Source organism: Periophthalmus magnuspinnatus, chromosome 1 (assembly GCF_009829125.3).
Source record: "Periophthalmus magnuspinnatus isolate fPerMag1 chromosome 1, fPerMag1.2.pri, whole genome shotgun sequence".
In the NCBI taxonomy this organism is placed as follows: domain Eukaryota; kingdom Metazoa; phylum Chordata; class Actinopteri; order Gobiiformes; family Gobiidae; genus Periophthalmus; species Periophthalmus magnuspinnatus.
The window spans coordinates 35,125,878-35,138,968 of record NC_047126.1 but is presented as its reverse complement, the minus strand read 5'-3'; the positions used below and the strand labels follow the sequence as shown (position 1 = coordinate 35,138,968).

At 40.3% G+C, this 13,091-nt stretch overlaps 1 protein-coding gene across 1 annotated transcript in view; it reads left to right on the top strand.

Annotated features, from left to right (window-relative positions):
* LOC117377397 (alpha-1,6-mannosylglycoprotein 6-beta-N-acetylglucosaminyltransferase B-like) overlaps window positions 1-13,091 on the top strand; it is a 190,633-nt gene that overhangs the window by 94,240 nt on the left and 83,302 nt on the right. Inside the window, exons 5-7 of the mRNA XM_033973782.2 lie at window positions 2,391-2,464; window positions 3,311-3,493; window positions 5,049-5,213. Of these exons, the coding sequence (XP_033829673.1) occupies window positions 2,391-2,464; window positions 3,311-3,493; window positions 5,049-5,213 (422 nt within the window). The remainder of the gene's footprint in view (window positions 1-2,390; window positions 2,465-3,310; window positions 3,494-5,048; window positions 5,214-13,091) is intronic.

The window sequence follows — 13,091 nt, the reverse complement described above, 5'->3', positions numbered from 1 at the left end:
GTACTTGTCTCATATTTGTTGAAACTCCATGTGTAAGTGGCAGTGTTTGTGTTTGAGAGCTTCAAACCCTGGGGAAGACTTATGTGGAGAATGGCTCTTTTTCATTAGGCAAATGGAAACAGACAGAACCCAGGGAGAAGCAAATGTGTCGGTTTGGAGAGAAAATAAAACGAGGCAATACTTTGAACGACAGGACTGCACACTGAGGCTGGATTGGGCCATTACCGTACGATGCGTCTGTCTTTCCCTGCTCCGTCACTCTCACAATGTCCCGGCGGCAGAGAGGAAGTTAGCCAAACCATTGGAGCAATTAATGTAGTGCGTGCAGGCTAACGGAGGAAGACCTGGAACCCTCCTGCGTTTTTAGATAAAGTACGAATGTGTTAGCTCCAATGAACAGCACAATGCAGCCAATATGTGCAATGAGTCGATTTCTACACCATCACTGCACATACGACAGAATGACAGACCCACAGACAGTATATGGCTGTAAAATGCTCAGTTAAATGGAGAAACTCTATTAGTGTGAATTATACTGTGCCCTCTTCAGATGCAGGGGTCAGTACTTGCACAATCATTTTCTGAATTAATTGAAATTAACCTAAGGCTAAAATCAGTCTATGATACGCCACATGTCCTGCTAAATGACCTCGGAGAGAATGCAGCTGCGCTGGAGAATAAAAATCCACATTAAGGCCAAATATTATGGAATAATGAGTCAGCGGTGAAGGAACACGTACAGTAAAATGTGCGTATTTTCCGGAATAGAAGTGTCACTTTTTTCATAGTTTGTCCAGGGGTGCGACTTATACTCAGATGCAACTTAAATGTGAAATGATTAAAATATCATTACTGTCACACTGACAACTGCGCGAGGGCACTTGGGCTTGTTAACCAGTATGATAGCCACGTAGAAGTGGTGCTTCTTCCGGAGGAGGCGGAGTTGTTCAGAAGTGACATCGAGGATGAAGAATTCAATGGATTTAGTGATTTGGAGTGAGATCCAGAGTAAACGTGTTAGCTTGTTTTGTATGCTTTAATTATCTGATTAACTGTTAATATCTTAAGTTAAAATACCAGACATTTATTCAGTTCTGTCTATGCTTCATGTAGCTGAATAAATATGTGTTATGTAATGGTTGATGATACATATTATAGTTCATTTGTTTGACCAACAGATGGTGCTGGTGTGTTTTAATACCTGTTATAAAATTTACTTGACTCGTATTCTTTTATACATTTCATATTTAATTTCCTCCTTTTTTAAATTCCCCCTTCATTTATAAGACCATAAATGCGATAATTGTTCATTTGGAACAATATTGTAAATGTTTAGTTTATCATGAGTCTAGTTTAAATTCGTGAACTTCCTGTTTTCCGGTTCAGCCTTTTACTCTAATGCGAAGTCTTACCTGACAAAGCATTAAGAAACAACTGAAGAGTAAAATATAAACTTTGGGTTCATCGGTTTGTTTACTAGCAGGCCAAAGTGCTATGTATATTTTCCATGCGTTCATGTACAGTTTTGTGTGTATAAGTAATACGAGCCAGAGCTTATGAGATATTTGATGTGTTTGCTAGTTCTACGGTGTGAACTGTGATGAAGAAGACCACAGTAAACATCAAAGAAAAGAACTCTCGTGTCTCTCGTGTTTGTGGACAAGTGGCATATGTTACGTTAGCGTAGCGTATCTGATTAACTGTTAATATCTTACGTAAACACACCAGAGACGTATTTAGTCTGTTGTTTATATGTCACGTTAGCGTGCAGTACTGCCATTCAGCCTGTTCTTCTCTATTTTATTGTTATTATTAAAACTTGCCTTTAAAGATAAAATGTCTGTTCTTGATCTCAGATTTGTAAAATAAATTTCCACAAAGAATGTGACTTATAGTCCAGTGTGACCTATATGTTTTTTTCTTCATTATTATGCATTTTTTCACTGGTGAGACTTTTACTCCGGAACAACATATAGTCTGGAAAATATGGTACATGTATGTCCCGGATAAAGTGGAAAAAAATGGTATGCATACTGTATAAAAAAATAAATGATGATTACAAATTAGAGGGGGCCCATGTGAGGCTTTTTTCCCCCCTGGACCCCCAATGGTCACATTTTTCTATAGCTTTGCCACCTTCAAGGCACTCAAAGCACTTTACAACAAGGAACCACTCACCCATTCACACTCAGGGCGAGCCCAAGTGGATCTGACCGCAACCAATGATGTTTATGTCGAGAGCATGATTTGAACCACCAACCTTCGGATCAGTGGACAAACACTCTACCAACTGAGCTACTGTCGCCCCCAAAATATCTGTCAACGTGCCTGGCTGTAGTGCTAGCTATATTATGCAATGATTTTACAACTTTTGTCCCTTCTTTCAACAGCGAGAGAAGGGTCATCGAGCCAGTGTGAAGTTCCTAGAGATCCACGCTACCCAGAGTGCCCTGGTAAAGTTGACGTAAGTCTCAATTTTTATGTAACAGATACTGTAAACAGATAAATGTGTTAGTTCACCTGTCTCCATTCAGAACCACACACTGTGTAAAGAAGTGGACTGAGTGTGACGTCACAGTCAAATGAAGCTCATCGAGGCGAGCAGTTATAGCGGCGAGTCTGGAATTCCGACTGCGAGTATCATAGCAACCAAAGTCTAGCAGGGAGCGGGTACTTAGCAACGCTGTCAATCAAACCTGTTGCTAACGCTAATGGGAGTGACCTCAGGGAAAGAATGTGCCTGATTTATCTCTTATTAATGTTCATATCTTATTTTTTACAGAGAAAATAACAAAATAAAAACCCCAATCATGTAGAGCGGATTAATACAAACATTTTAGCAGCAGTTACAGAGAAAACGATGACAATTTTCAATGTAAACTGAAGTAGAAGTCGAATTGGAGTCGATGGAGATCATTTTCTATTTGGAACGCGGCAGCTAGCTGATTAGCTATGTCCATCTACATCATCAGTCTGTGGTCAGAACTGAAAAAGCCTCTTGGATGAGCGGCAAAACATATTCACTCTACAACTTTGGTCCAGTTGACAGAATGACATTTTTGTTGATGTGGAACCTGAGTGAACTAAGCTATTACACAGTTAGATTAGTTTTGTGTTATCAGTGAATTGCTTTAATTTTTCTATCAGGGAAATAGATTTTTCTCAACTACTACTGCTACTTCTTTATACAGTCTATAGTTGTATATGCCATGTTTTGTCTTATGAATTGTATATTGTGTTGTTTATTCTCTCAAATGTCAAATTAAACGTCCTTTCTAAAAGTCCTTTCTTCTTGGATGTTTGGTCACAGTGGATGCGCGCTCGTTGGACCTCGGACCCCTGCTATGCCTTCTACGGTGTGGACGGCTCTGACTGCTCCTTCCTCATTTACCTGAGTGAGGTGGAGTGGTTCTGCCCCCCTCTGGCCTGGAGGAACCACAGCAGCCTCCCGACTCAATTTACTCAGCAGCAGACTAAAGCTCCCAGGAGACAAGTGAGTAACATTTTGAAAGGATTTTCACATAGATTAACCCATTCAACAACGACTCATTATCGCAGCATTTCTGACAGTTGTACATTAAATATTAAATGAATCTGCAGTCCAAAACTTGTTTGAGTCTTCTTCTGTAAACGGTGTTGGGAAGTAGCTGTTTTTAATCCTATGTTGTGTTTTTAAACTCATTTAAATGCAACTTTATGTAAAAATATTCTAAGTGTTCAGAATACAACACTCTGATTCAGGGCCGTCAACTGAAATTTGGTGGCCCAGGGCAAGAAACCTCACATTGGGCCCCCTCTGATATAAATTAATTAGAAGAGGATCTAGCTCTGGCCCCCTAAGACTCTGGGGCCCATTATTACAGACCCCTTTGTAACCCCCTCGTCTCCCCTACTCTGATTGGCCCTTGTATCGGAATAAGTTACAATATATGCTTTAATACAGGTGTTCAGTATTCTGCAATTGAATACATTTTCAAAGTATTTTCTTCCCATCAGTGTCTATAAATGCATAGTTGCTACAAAATTCATTTTCTTTGTAAAGAGTAACTCGAAATTACTGTTGTGCATTTACTATAACTTAATTATTCTTATGTTCAAGAACCAATTCAGATACATGTGTCATTACCATAGACTGTATATAAATGGACATAGCTAACCTGCTAATGTGTTCCGAATCAGAGGTGAGCTCCATCGACTCTGGCTCCAATTCACTTTCTATATAAAAACTGTGTCCCCTCTCTCTGTAACTGCTGCTGTCAAACTTGTCATTTTGGTCTTAAATGTTCGTACTAACCCTCTACATCATCCTGGGGTTTTTATTTCACTATTGTGTCTGTAAATCAATATATGAACATTAATACCAGATATACCATCAGGCGCCTTGTTTCCCGAGGTCGCTCCCGCTAGCATTACCAACAGGTTTGATTGACAGCGTTGTGAAGTGCCTGTTCCATGCTAAACCAGCAGTGCAGACAGGAAGGGGCGTTACCGTCAACAGCCTCGCTCCGGGTTGGCTCTTTGGCTGCTATGATACTTGCGGTCAGAATTCCAAATATGGAACTGACCGTCAAATTGGTCCCTATAACTGCTCTAACCTCGATGAGCTTCATTTGGAGCTGAATGCTGTGGTGACGTCACACTCACTTAGTCCACTTCCTTACCCAGTCTGTATTCATCTTCCTAACTGCTCTCTCCTGCTGTTCACCAAGGCTGTTTAGAGATAAATAGTTGTTATCAGAAAAATGAACAGATTAACGGTATTAGTTTATTTCTGGCCATTATTATATCCCCAAATGAAAAAATAAATCCCACCTCCAAAGAGCAAATGGCAAATACATTTCCAGAATAGTTTTTCATTACACTATTCTCTCGATGGTTTGCAGAGACAGGCAAAATGTTGCATCACCGAAGAAAATAGCTTTTATTTAAACAACGGCACTAGCAGATGGCGTTTATATATAAAGTCAAACATGTCCTCCCGTTTGCATCACCCTCTCTCATTTCGATTAGACTTCTGCTTTCCACACTGATTGTCCTGTTTTTTCCAGGCTGCTTTTCGAACCGATCTCTCCGTATTATTGGACCAGGTGGGAACCGGGAAAGAGTCCCTGAGTTTTATGAAGCGCAGAATCCGACGTCTGGCTCAGCAGTGGGCCACAGCTGCAAACCACCTGGACGCCAAGCTGGAGCAGAGGTGGAGAGACCAGAAGAAGGTAAGAAGAGCGGAAGGACAATGGGATTTTGAACCGCGTTTACCACAATGCAAATACAAACTGACTTAAGGATGAAGTAATGGATAAATCAGACATTGTGTTCAAGTTCTTTGATCAGCTAATGGACTCTCACGTGGCTAATGGTATTTGGCGTGAATGATGCACGATGCAGTGAACAAGACTGACCCAAAAGTATAAACAGTGTAAAGTGTAAAGTAAACGGAAATAAATCTAGTGCCCAAACCTCCATGTCAAAGACTGTTCTCAGAAGCTAAGCAAGGCCGGGCCTGGTCAGTATTTAGATGGGAAATTAGGTGGAAAGTGCAGTTCCTACACTAAATCAGCTCTTTATAGTCAGATGTGTTAAAATAAAACTCAGGTTAAAGTCTAACAGAGCCTCAGACAGCGCAGTGCCTCCAGTTAGCATCACACCTCCAGGGAATGTTGATGACGCTAGCTGCGAAGTATCAGTATTCCCTTCGTTAGGCTTTTAAAAATGATTATACTGAAAGTTTCCAATAGAAAGCTCATGAATGTTCCGTATATGTTTGCATACATTGTGTCAGAGTGAAAAATGGAGACGTGAAAACTATAGGGCGGCTGTATTATGCAGATGTTCCTGAAGTGAAATGAGGCTTTAGGTGGTAAGGCTTCGGTCTGGAGTCTGAGTGATTGAGGACTTAATGATCGCTTGTCTATGCCGGCGTGTGCTGCTTCTGTAATTGCGGGGACTTTTTCTATATAGGTTAAAAAAGAAACACTGAATAAATGTGAAATCAAACCTCAGTATTTGGCAGTGCTCTCTGGGGTATGGCAGACACGCAGTTTGTTCAGAGATATAGAGTTAAATCAGATCTAGTTTGCAAAATCAACTTTTCAGAGCTTTTAGCCGTGCTATAACTGTTTCCCTTTCTCATTTACCATCTCAAAGTTGTATTTGGAGTGATCCATGTATCAGCAATATTTATTCACATATTTTCAAGACGCCATTTTTCTGTTTTCACCGCCACCGACATACGCGCACTGCTCTGTTCTTACTTTGTTCTCCAGTTTGAGCATTTTTTTTGTTTGTTTGTTGTTTTTTGTAATCAGTGATGTTTGTAGGATTCAGCAAAGTCTCGTAGTCATTTTGGCACAGATGAAAAACAAATCAGCTAGCATGATGCAGGAGCGGCACCAGACATTTTTAGTTGGAGGAGCTCACTCAACATGTTCATTTAGAGTCCTATATGGATGCGAGAGCCCTGCCTTTATCCTGCTGTTTTATACAAATTTATATTTAGTTACCTCCTGTAGTGATTTATAAAAGCTAATATGGAATTCTTGTTTTATTATAGTCTCATTTTAAACACTCTGCGGTCGCCATTTGAACATTTTTACTCAAGATTGGATGTGCTACAAAAATGTGGCAAAAATCTTTAGGGGGGCTTGGAGGAGCATTGGCCATTCTAGGAGAGGGTGGGGCCCCATCAAGCCTCAAGCCCCCCCCCCCCATTGCCCCTGGACTGATGTGCAGCTGTCCATAGGAAGTACTGATAACTTCACAGCTCTTTGTTGTGATGATGTTTACGGCGACATCAGCACCCATTGGGCTTTTTCTCTTTAATCTCTTATTTTCAAGATGCCATTTTGTCAATCTATCCCCGTTTTCAGCTCCACTGGTACACACCCACTTTGACACGCCCACTGTGATGTACACGCCCACTGTGACATATGCACTTCCTTCTCCCGTTTTATTTTCTCAATCGGTGATACTCGTAGGATTCAGCAGCGTTGCGTAGTCAGTTTGGTACAAATGAAAAAATGCGCTGCTCTAGTGTGATGTGCAGTTTCCATAGGGGGCGCTGACAGCATGTGGTGCTTTGTTGTGATGACGTTTACGGCAACGTCAGCTCCCATTGGGCTTTTTTGAGTTTTTTAATACGGAAATGAGTGGATTTGTTTCTTTTATTAAGTCGTTTTAGATGAATATTGTGATTTAAAATGCCCAAATTATACAATAATGATCCACGGGTTTCATAGAATATAACTATCGAGCAGACACAAGCACAATAGGGCTGATTTAACAATAAATGTGGGCAACGTCATGCTGGGAGCTGCGGATAAAAAGGAGGCAGATTCTGAAGGAAACCTGTGTCAGCCTCCCTGTGGATCCTGTGCATACGGCTGTTTGAAAGGACTCCACTTTTTAAAATGCCAGGGAAGAGAGTACGCGATTAAAACTTTGCGAGCTGTGAAAACTTCAGCCCATAACCTTTTACAGTTAACTTTGAAGTTTTATCATCCACTTGAGCGTTTGTGTCACATTCTGCCAGCACTATGAAAAGTGTTATGGTTACATGCAATACATTTGGTTAGCGCCACCCAGGGCTGTGCTTTTAATCAGGTTTTAATCGAGATTCAGGCTCTAATCATCACTAATATGGTTGGGGATTTTTACTGGCAGGTCTACAGCCAATTTCCTGTCAGTAAAAGCATGTGGTTTGGAGCTGAATTCAGACTTTAGAAAACAAAATCTGGGTATTTTTTGAGGTAAATGGAAATATTATATTATTATAAGTCTTGTCTTGTTCAGGAAAGACAGAGAGTGTAGCAGTCACAAGTTTGGACACACCCCATGGACTGTATATGTTAATGGACATAGCTAACCTGCTAGCTGTCGCAGTCTAAACAGGAAGTGATCATGAGTGCACTTCGGCTCCGTCAACTTAACTTTTGATTGAAAAACTGTCCCCTCTCTCTGTAACTGCTGCTGTCAGACTCGTCATTTTGGTCTTAAAATACTTGTATTAACCTGCGCTACATGATCCTGGGGTAGAAAGTAGTAAAAAAAACACTGAATAAGAGGGCGTGTCCAAACTTTCACTGGTGGTGTAAATAGATGAGTTACATACATGACCTAGCGTGCTTATTTCAATATCTGTCTTTGTTTGTAATAAGACAAAATATAATTAAATCGAAAATCATCATATTTTTTGCCATTTTACCAAATCTCTTGTCACCTACACAGAAATTATAACTAGACTTCAGGGATGTTTTGGTGCTGGAAAAACAGCTGAGGTTTTCTTATCAATAGACCATTGAGGGACCTTTGTCTTACTTAACCTTATCGAAAATAATGAAAGCAGATTAATCCATAAACCTGCGTGTGCAGCGTTCCTCTGCCTCATCCCGCGCTCCAAACTGAGTTAACATGGTGGAAATAGGCCCTGTCACAGTGATGGATGCCCCTCTTTCTTCTATAGTGCATACGGGGGATTTGTTTTCCTCTATCTGCACTCTGGGGCTGCCTCGACAGGAGATAGGCCTTACAATGTGCCTGCGCTATCTCTCCAGCAGATGTCCAGCTGTCTGTATGGGCTCGTCGGGCCTGTCAAAAGCTCTTTGTCGTAATCATTATAAACACGAGTCAAATGCATGTGTTTGTGTTCTGAGCTTAAGACAGAACGCACGGGACTACTAACAGGCTCACTGATAACAGCTCCTGGAAAAACCTCTGATTTATTATGTGCATGTTGTATATGCAAGGTCTGGAAGTTACTGAATACATTGTTCCCTCATTTATCATGGGGGTTATAACTGACAATATGCAAAGTCCACAAAGTAGTCAGCTGTATTTTTTTTTACAATTATTATATATTTTTTAAGGCTGTAAAACCCCTCACCACACACTTTATACACTTTTCTCACACAGGCGTTAACATTCTTGTATAAACTCTTGTATAAACACTCTCAAAGTTCAAACCTTCATAGATTTAAAAAAAATAAGCACGGTATTATAGAAGGAAACTAAACACTATACTGTACTGTAAATTAAAATGCCAGCTTTAGAAATACTGTAACAAATTAAATTTTAATGATCAACCTGCGAGACTGGACACATATGAAATGATTAATAGTGACTCAGGTGTATTTCACAGCTCCTTTGACCGCGCCTCTTCGTCCTGGTGCTGCTCCACTGTTGTGTCTCATAATGTTCTTTTTCCTGCAGTCACTGATCCACAAAGCTGAAGCAGACTCCATCCTTATGATGGTCTTGTTGCAGTTACAACCCTTTTTACATTTTGTTCAAACTTATTGCTGCTGTCGTCCTTATGTTATTTTCCTCCTTCTTTATGTGACGAACTGAAGATTCATTTATTCTGTAATGGCGCCCCCTACAGACATGTAACTTCTACCTTTCCTCAGCATGTCCAGAAGTCCAACTTTTTCTGCGATGGTTAGCATCTCCCTCGGCCTTTTGGGCACAGATGCCTTTGTCAGTGCAGAACATTTTATCGACATTGTGGGTGGTGAGGGGTTTTACAGCCTTAAAATATATATAATAATTGTGAAAAATAAAGGTGACTACTTTGTGTATTTCCCCTATTGCGGTTTATTTTCCAGATTAAAGTTGTTAGGTTTTTTATGCTTTAGTTATCTAATTAACCATTAGAATCTTATGTTCATGTTCTGTTCTGACACGTTTTCAGTTTGTTGTCTATGTGTTATCTTAGCTTGCTGTTCTCTAGTTTGTTATTATTATAACTTACAGAGTGAAAATTAAAAACAAAAAGGGTCTGGACTTAACCCTCTGTCTTACGTCTCACAGATGAATCATCTGGATCACAGATATTAAGATAAGAATTGTGATTCTCCTCAGCTACGTTCTAAACTTGCCTTAAGTATTCTGTGGACCTCTTTTATTTTGAGTCTAATCTACATCTCTCCCATTTGCAGCGTTCAACCAGGAAGCAATTAATCTTTTGCTGCATTATACTTTCAAAGCAGTGTTCTCCCCCTCTCAGCTCATATCAAACTTAATCAAAAGCGCAGGTCAAACACACAGCCCCACAGCCCCCGTGACGAAACCTGCTCCGTATAACAAAACTCCACACTCATTTTTGTTGACATCAAAAATATTTATAATTGAATGGAGACAGCGGAAAAGGCTAAAATGGCTGACAAGCATTGGCTTTCTTTTTTGCAATTTACTTTTACTCTCTGTGGGCATGTTCTTGTAACTGTCTCTCCATTGTATTACTTGGCCTGTAACTGGGGCAGTGTGCAGGACCACAGCATTACTATGGGAATGAAAAAGGTGAGGGTAAGGCATAGACAGTATACAAGGACATAGCTCACCTGCTAGCCTTTGCATTCCACGTAGGAAGTGATATAAATGAGGCTTTCTCTTAAATTGCAACCAACGGAATTAATAAATATATTAAAAAGTAGTGGGCCCAAAGGTGAGCATGGGGCACTCCTTAACTTAAAGTTAGAAAAAACCCGACTGATAAGATTAAAAATGGAGCTTTTATTTAAATGTACTTAAATTTACTTCAATTTAAATCATTTAAATTAAATTGTAACTTGATTTGAAACTACCTTTTCTAAAACTTTTGCAAGACAAGGTCAGTTAGATATTGGCCTGAAATGATTTACATTTGTAGTTGTCCCACCTTTATGTAAAGACAGAACATGAGGCATTTTCCATCATTCTGGTGTAACTGCCCTTTCCAGAAACACACAAAAAGGTGTTAGTAGGCTTTATTGCATGAGTTCTGTTTGGTGCTCAGACCCTGGCAGAAGTCATTGCAATGAAGGGGCGTGGCTAGTTAGGTGACGTTTGGACGTTTTTCTCCCCCTGGCATCTGGACACTAAACGTGGTGGAGGTGAGGCTGAGGTGAGTGAAGCTGATGAATGAGATGATGAGGAGCTAAGGGGGTGCTGCCATTTGGGCATCTGCGATGGAGGCTTAAATAGGGCAGAACACAGACTGTATAAAATGAGGGTGACGTCACCTACACTGTTCAGTTCCAAATGAAGCTCACCGAGGCAGTTATAGCGGCCAACGTCTGCATTTGGAATTTCGACCACGAGTATCATAGCAACCAAAGAGCCAATCCAGAGCGAGGCTGAGGAGACATGCAGATACTAAAAACAAAGTGCTATAAAGGAACACATCAGCCAATGACAGAAAAGTGTCTCTGACGTTTAAGTATTCCTCACTGACTCTGAATGTTAATGACAGATTTACTATAACATTAAATACAGTTGTGAATATGCAAACTCTTCACTAAATGGCCCATCTGTTCTCCCCAGGCAGGTAGATTCGTTAGCTAAGATTAATTGATGATTGATCTGCTGCAGAGAGGCAGGGTAATGAGCAGTCTAAGTAAAGAGGTTTTTCTGTTGGATGTCTGTGGGTTTTTTGACTGTGCGGTATTTGTGAAACTTGATTTTACTTCTAAATAGTCTGGAGGTGTAAAAATATTAAAGCTGAAGTATCTAACTTCTCCAGTTTTGCATAAATGAGTAAACTTGGCTTTTCCCTTGTAACAAAGTGGATTATAAAAGTCAGCCTGCTGTTTTCATTTAATTACCAAACATTTTATCTATGCAAGCTTGTAAGAAAGAGACGCTTTTGCCACTGAAAATGGCCGTTCTAAAGCTTTGCTAATGTGTGCCGTAAGAACAAGTTAGAGGATTTAAAGGCCCATATTACACTGTTTAAAGGCCCATATTACACAGTTTTAAAAGGCTCATATTACTCTATTCTCTGATCTGTTCTAATGTTGTTTCCTCATCACAAACAGACCTGGAGTTGTGTTGTGTTTCATTCACATGTTTAACACACAAACTCTGCATATTTCGGCTGAGTTCTTCTCTCAGACTGAAAACACTCTGTTCCACCTTGTGATGTCATCATGTGGTAATACAGGAAGTGCTCCACTGTGTTTTTAAACACCATACACCTTCAATAGAATCATTTGGATGATTTCAGTTGTGGAATTGCCAATCTCTACTGAACTAAAAATAAAAGGAGGTGTTAACTTGAAAACTACCACTTCATGACATCACAAGGTGGAACAGAGCATTTTGAGCTTTGGAGATGTTACAGACTAATAATAAAGTGTTACTCAAACATGTATGAATGAAACAAAACACAACTCCAGGTCCGTTTTTGAGGAGGAAACAGCATTAGAACATGACTTAAAGCTAAAGAGGCAGTTTTGTGTTATATAGCACCTTTAAGTGTAAAACATAATTTATAAAGATGTGTATGCACTTCCTGTATTACCATATGACATCACAAGGTGGAACAGAGTGTTTTCAGTTTGAGAGAAGAACTCAGGTTTGTGCGTTAAACATGTGTGAATGAAACAAAACACAACTCTAGGTCTGTTTGTGACGAGGAAACAACATCAGAACACGGCTTGACGCTCACAAGAGTCACTTTTGCGCAAACAGCCCCTTTAAATGTCTACATCCTTCATTCACGGTTTGAAAATCAGGTACCAATGAAATTTTTATATCGTTCCAAATATGAAAACTCTCAAATTGTCTGTGTGTTTTTGGTTCATTTTGGCCTGCTCGCTCCTCGCTCTTTGCCTGACTCACTGGTTTTGTCAGGTGTAACCGACCTCTGTTCCCAGAGGACAGCAGCATTTGAAGATCTTTGCACAAAGAAACAAAAAAAAAAACACCAACCTCCGGTGAGTGAGCCGAGCCTTTAGCCTGAGCACGCAAACAGAGGAGGAGAGCTGGATCTGTAATCCCCCGGCGCACACCTCCACATTCACACATTCTGCATTTGGAGCGCTAGAAGTAAAGTGAATAACGTGCTTTGGCGTTGTGTGATCAAACCCGAGGAGCTGCAGATCGAGTTTTAGAGCAGCTTCTTTTGTCTCTCTCGTGGAAATAGGCACAAGTGTGTTGGCAGTGAGAGCCGCCCACACCGTCTTCTCGTTGTTTAAAGCTTTGATTTGCTCTGTGTGATGTAAGGGTTACTCTTCCACAGTCTCGCAGATAGGCTTCGCTAAACTACTTTCTAATCTCTGCGCATATGGAGGTATTAGCTTTTGTAAATAGAGATAGATTTAGTCTAGTGGCAACAA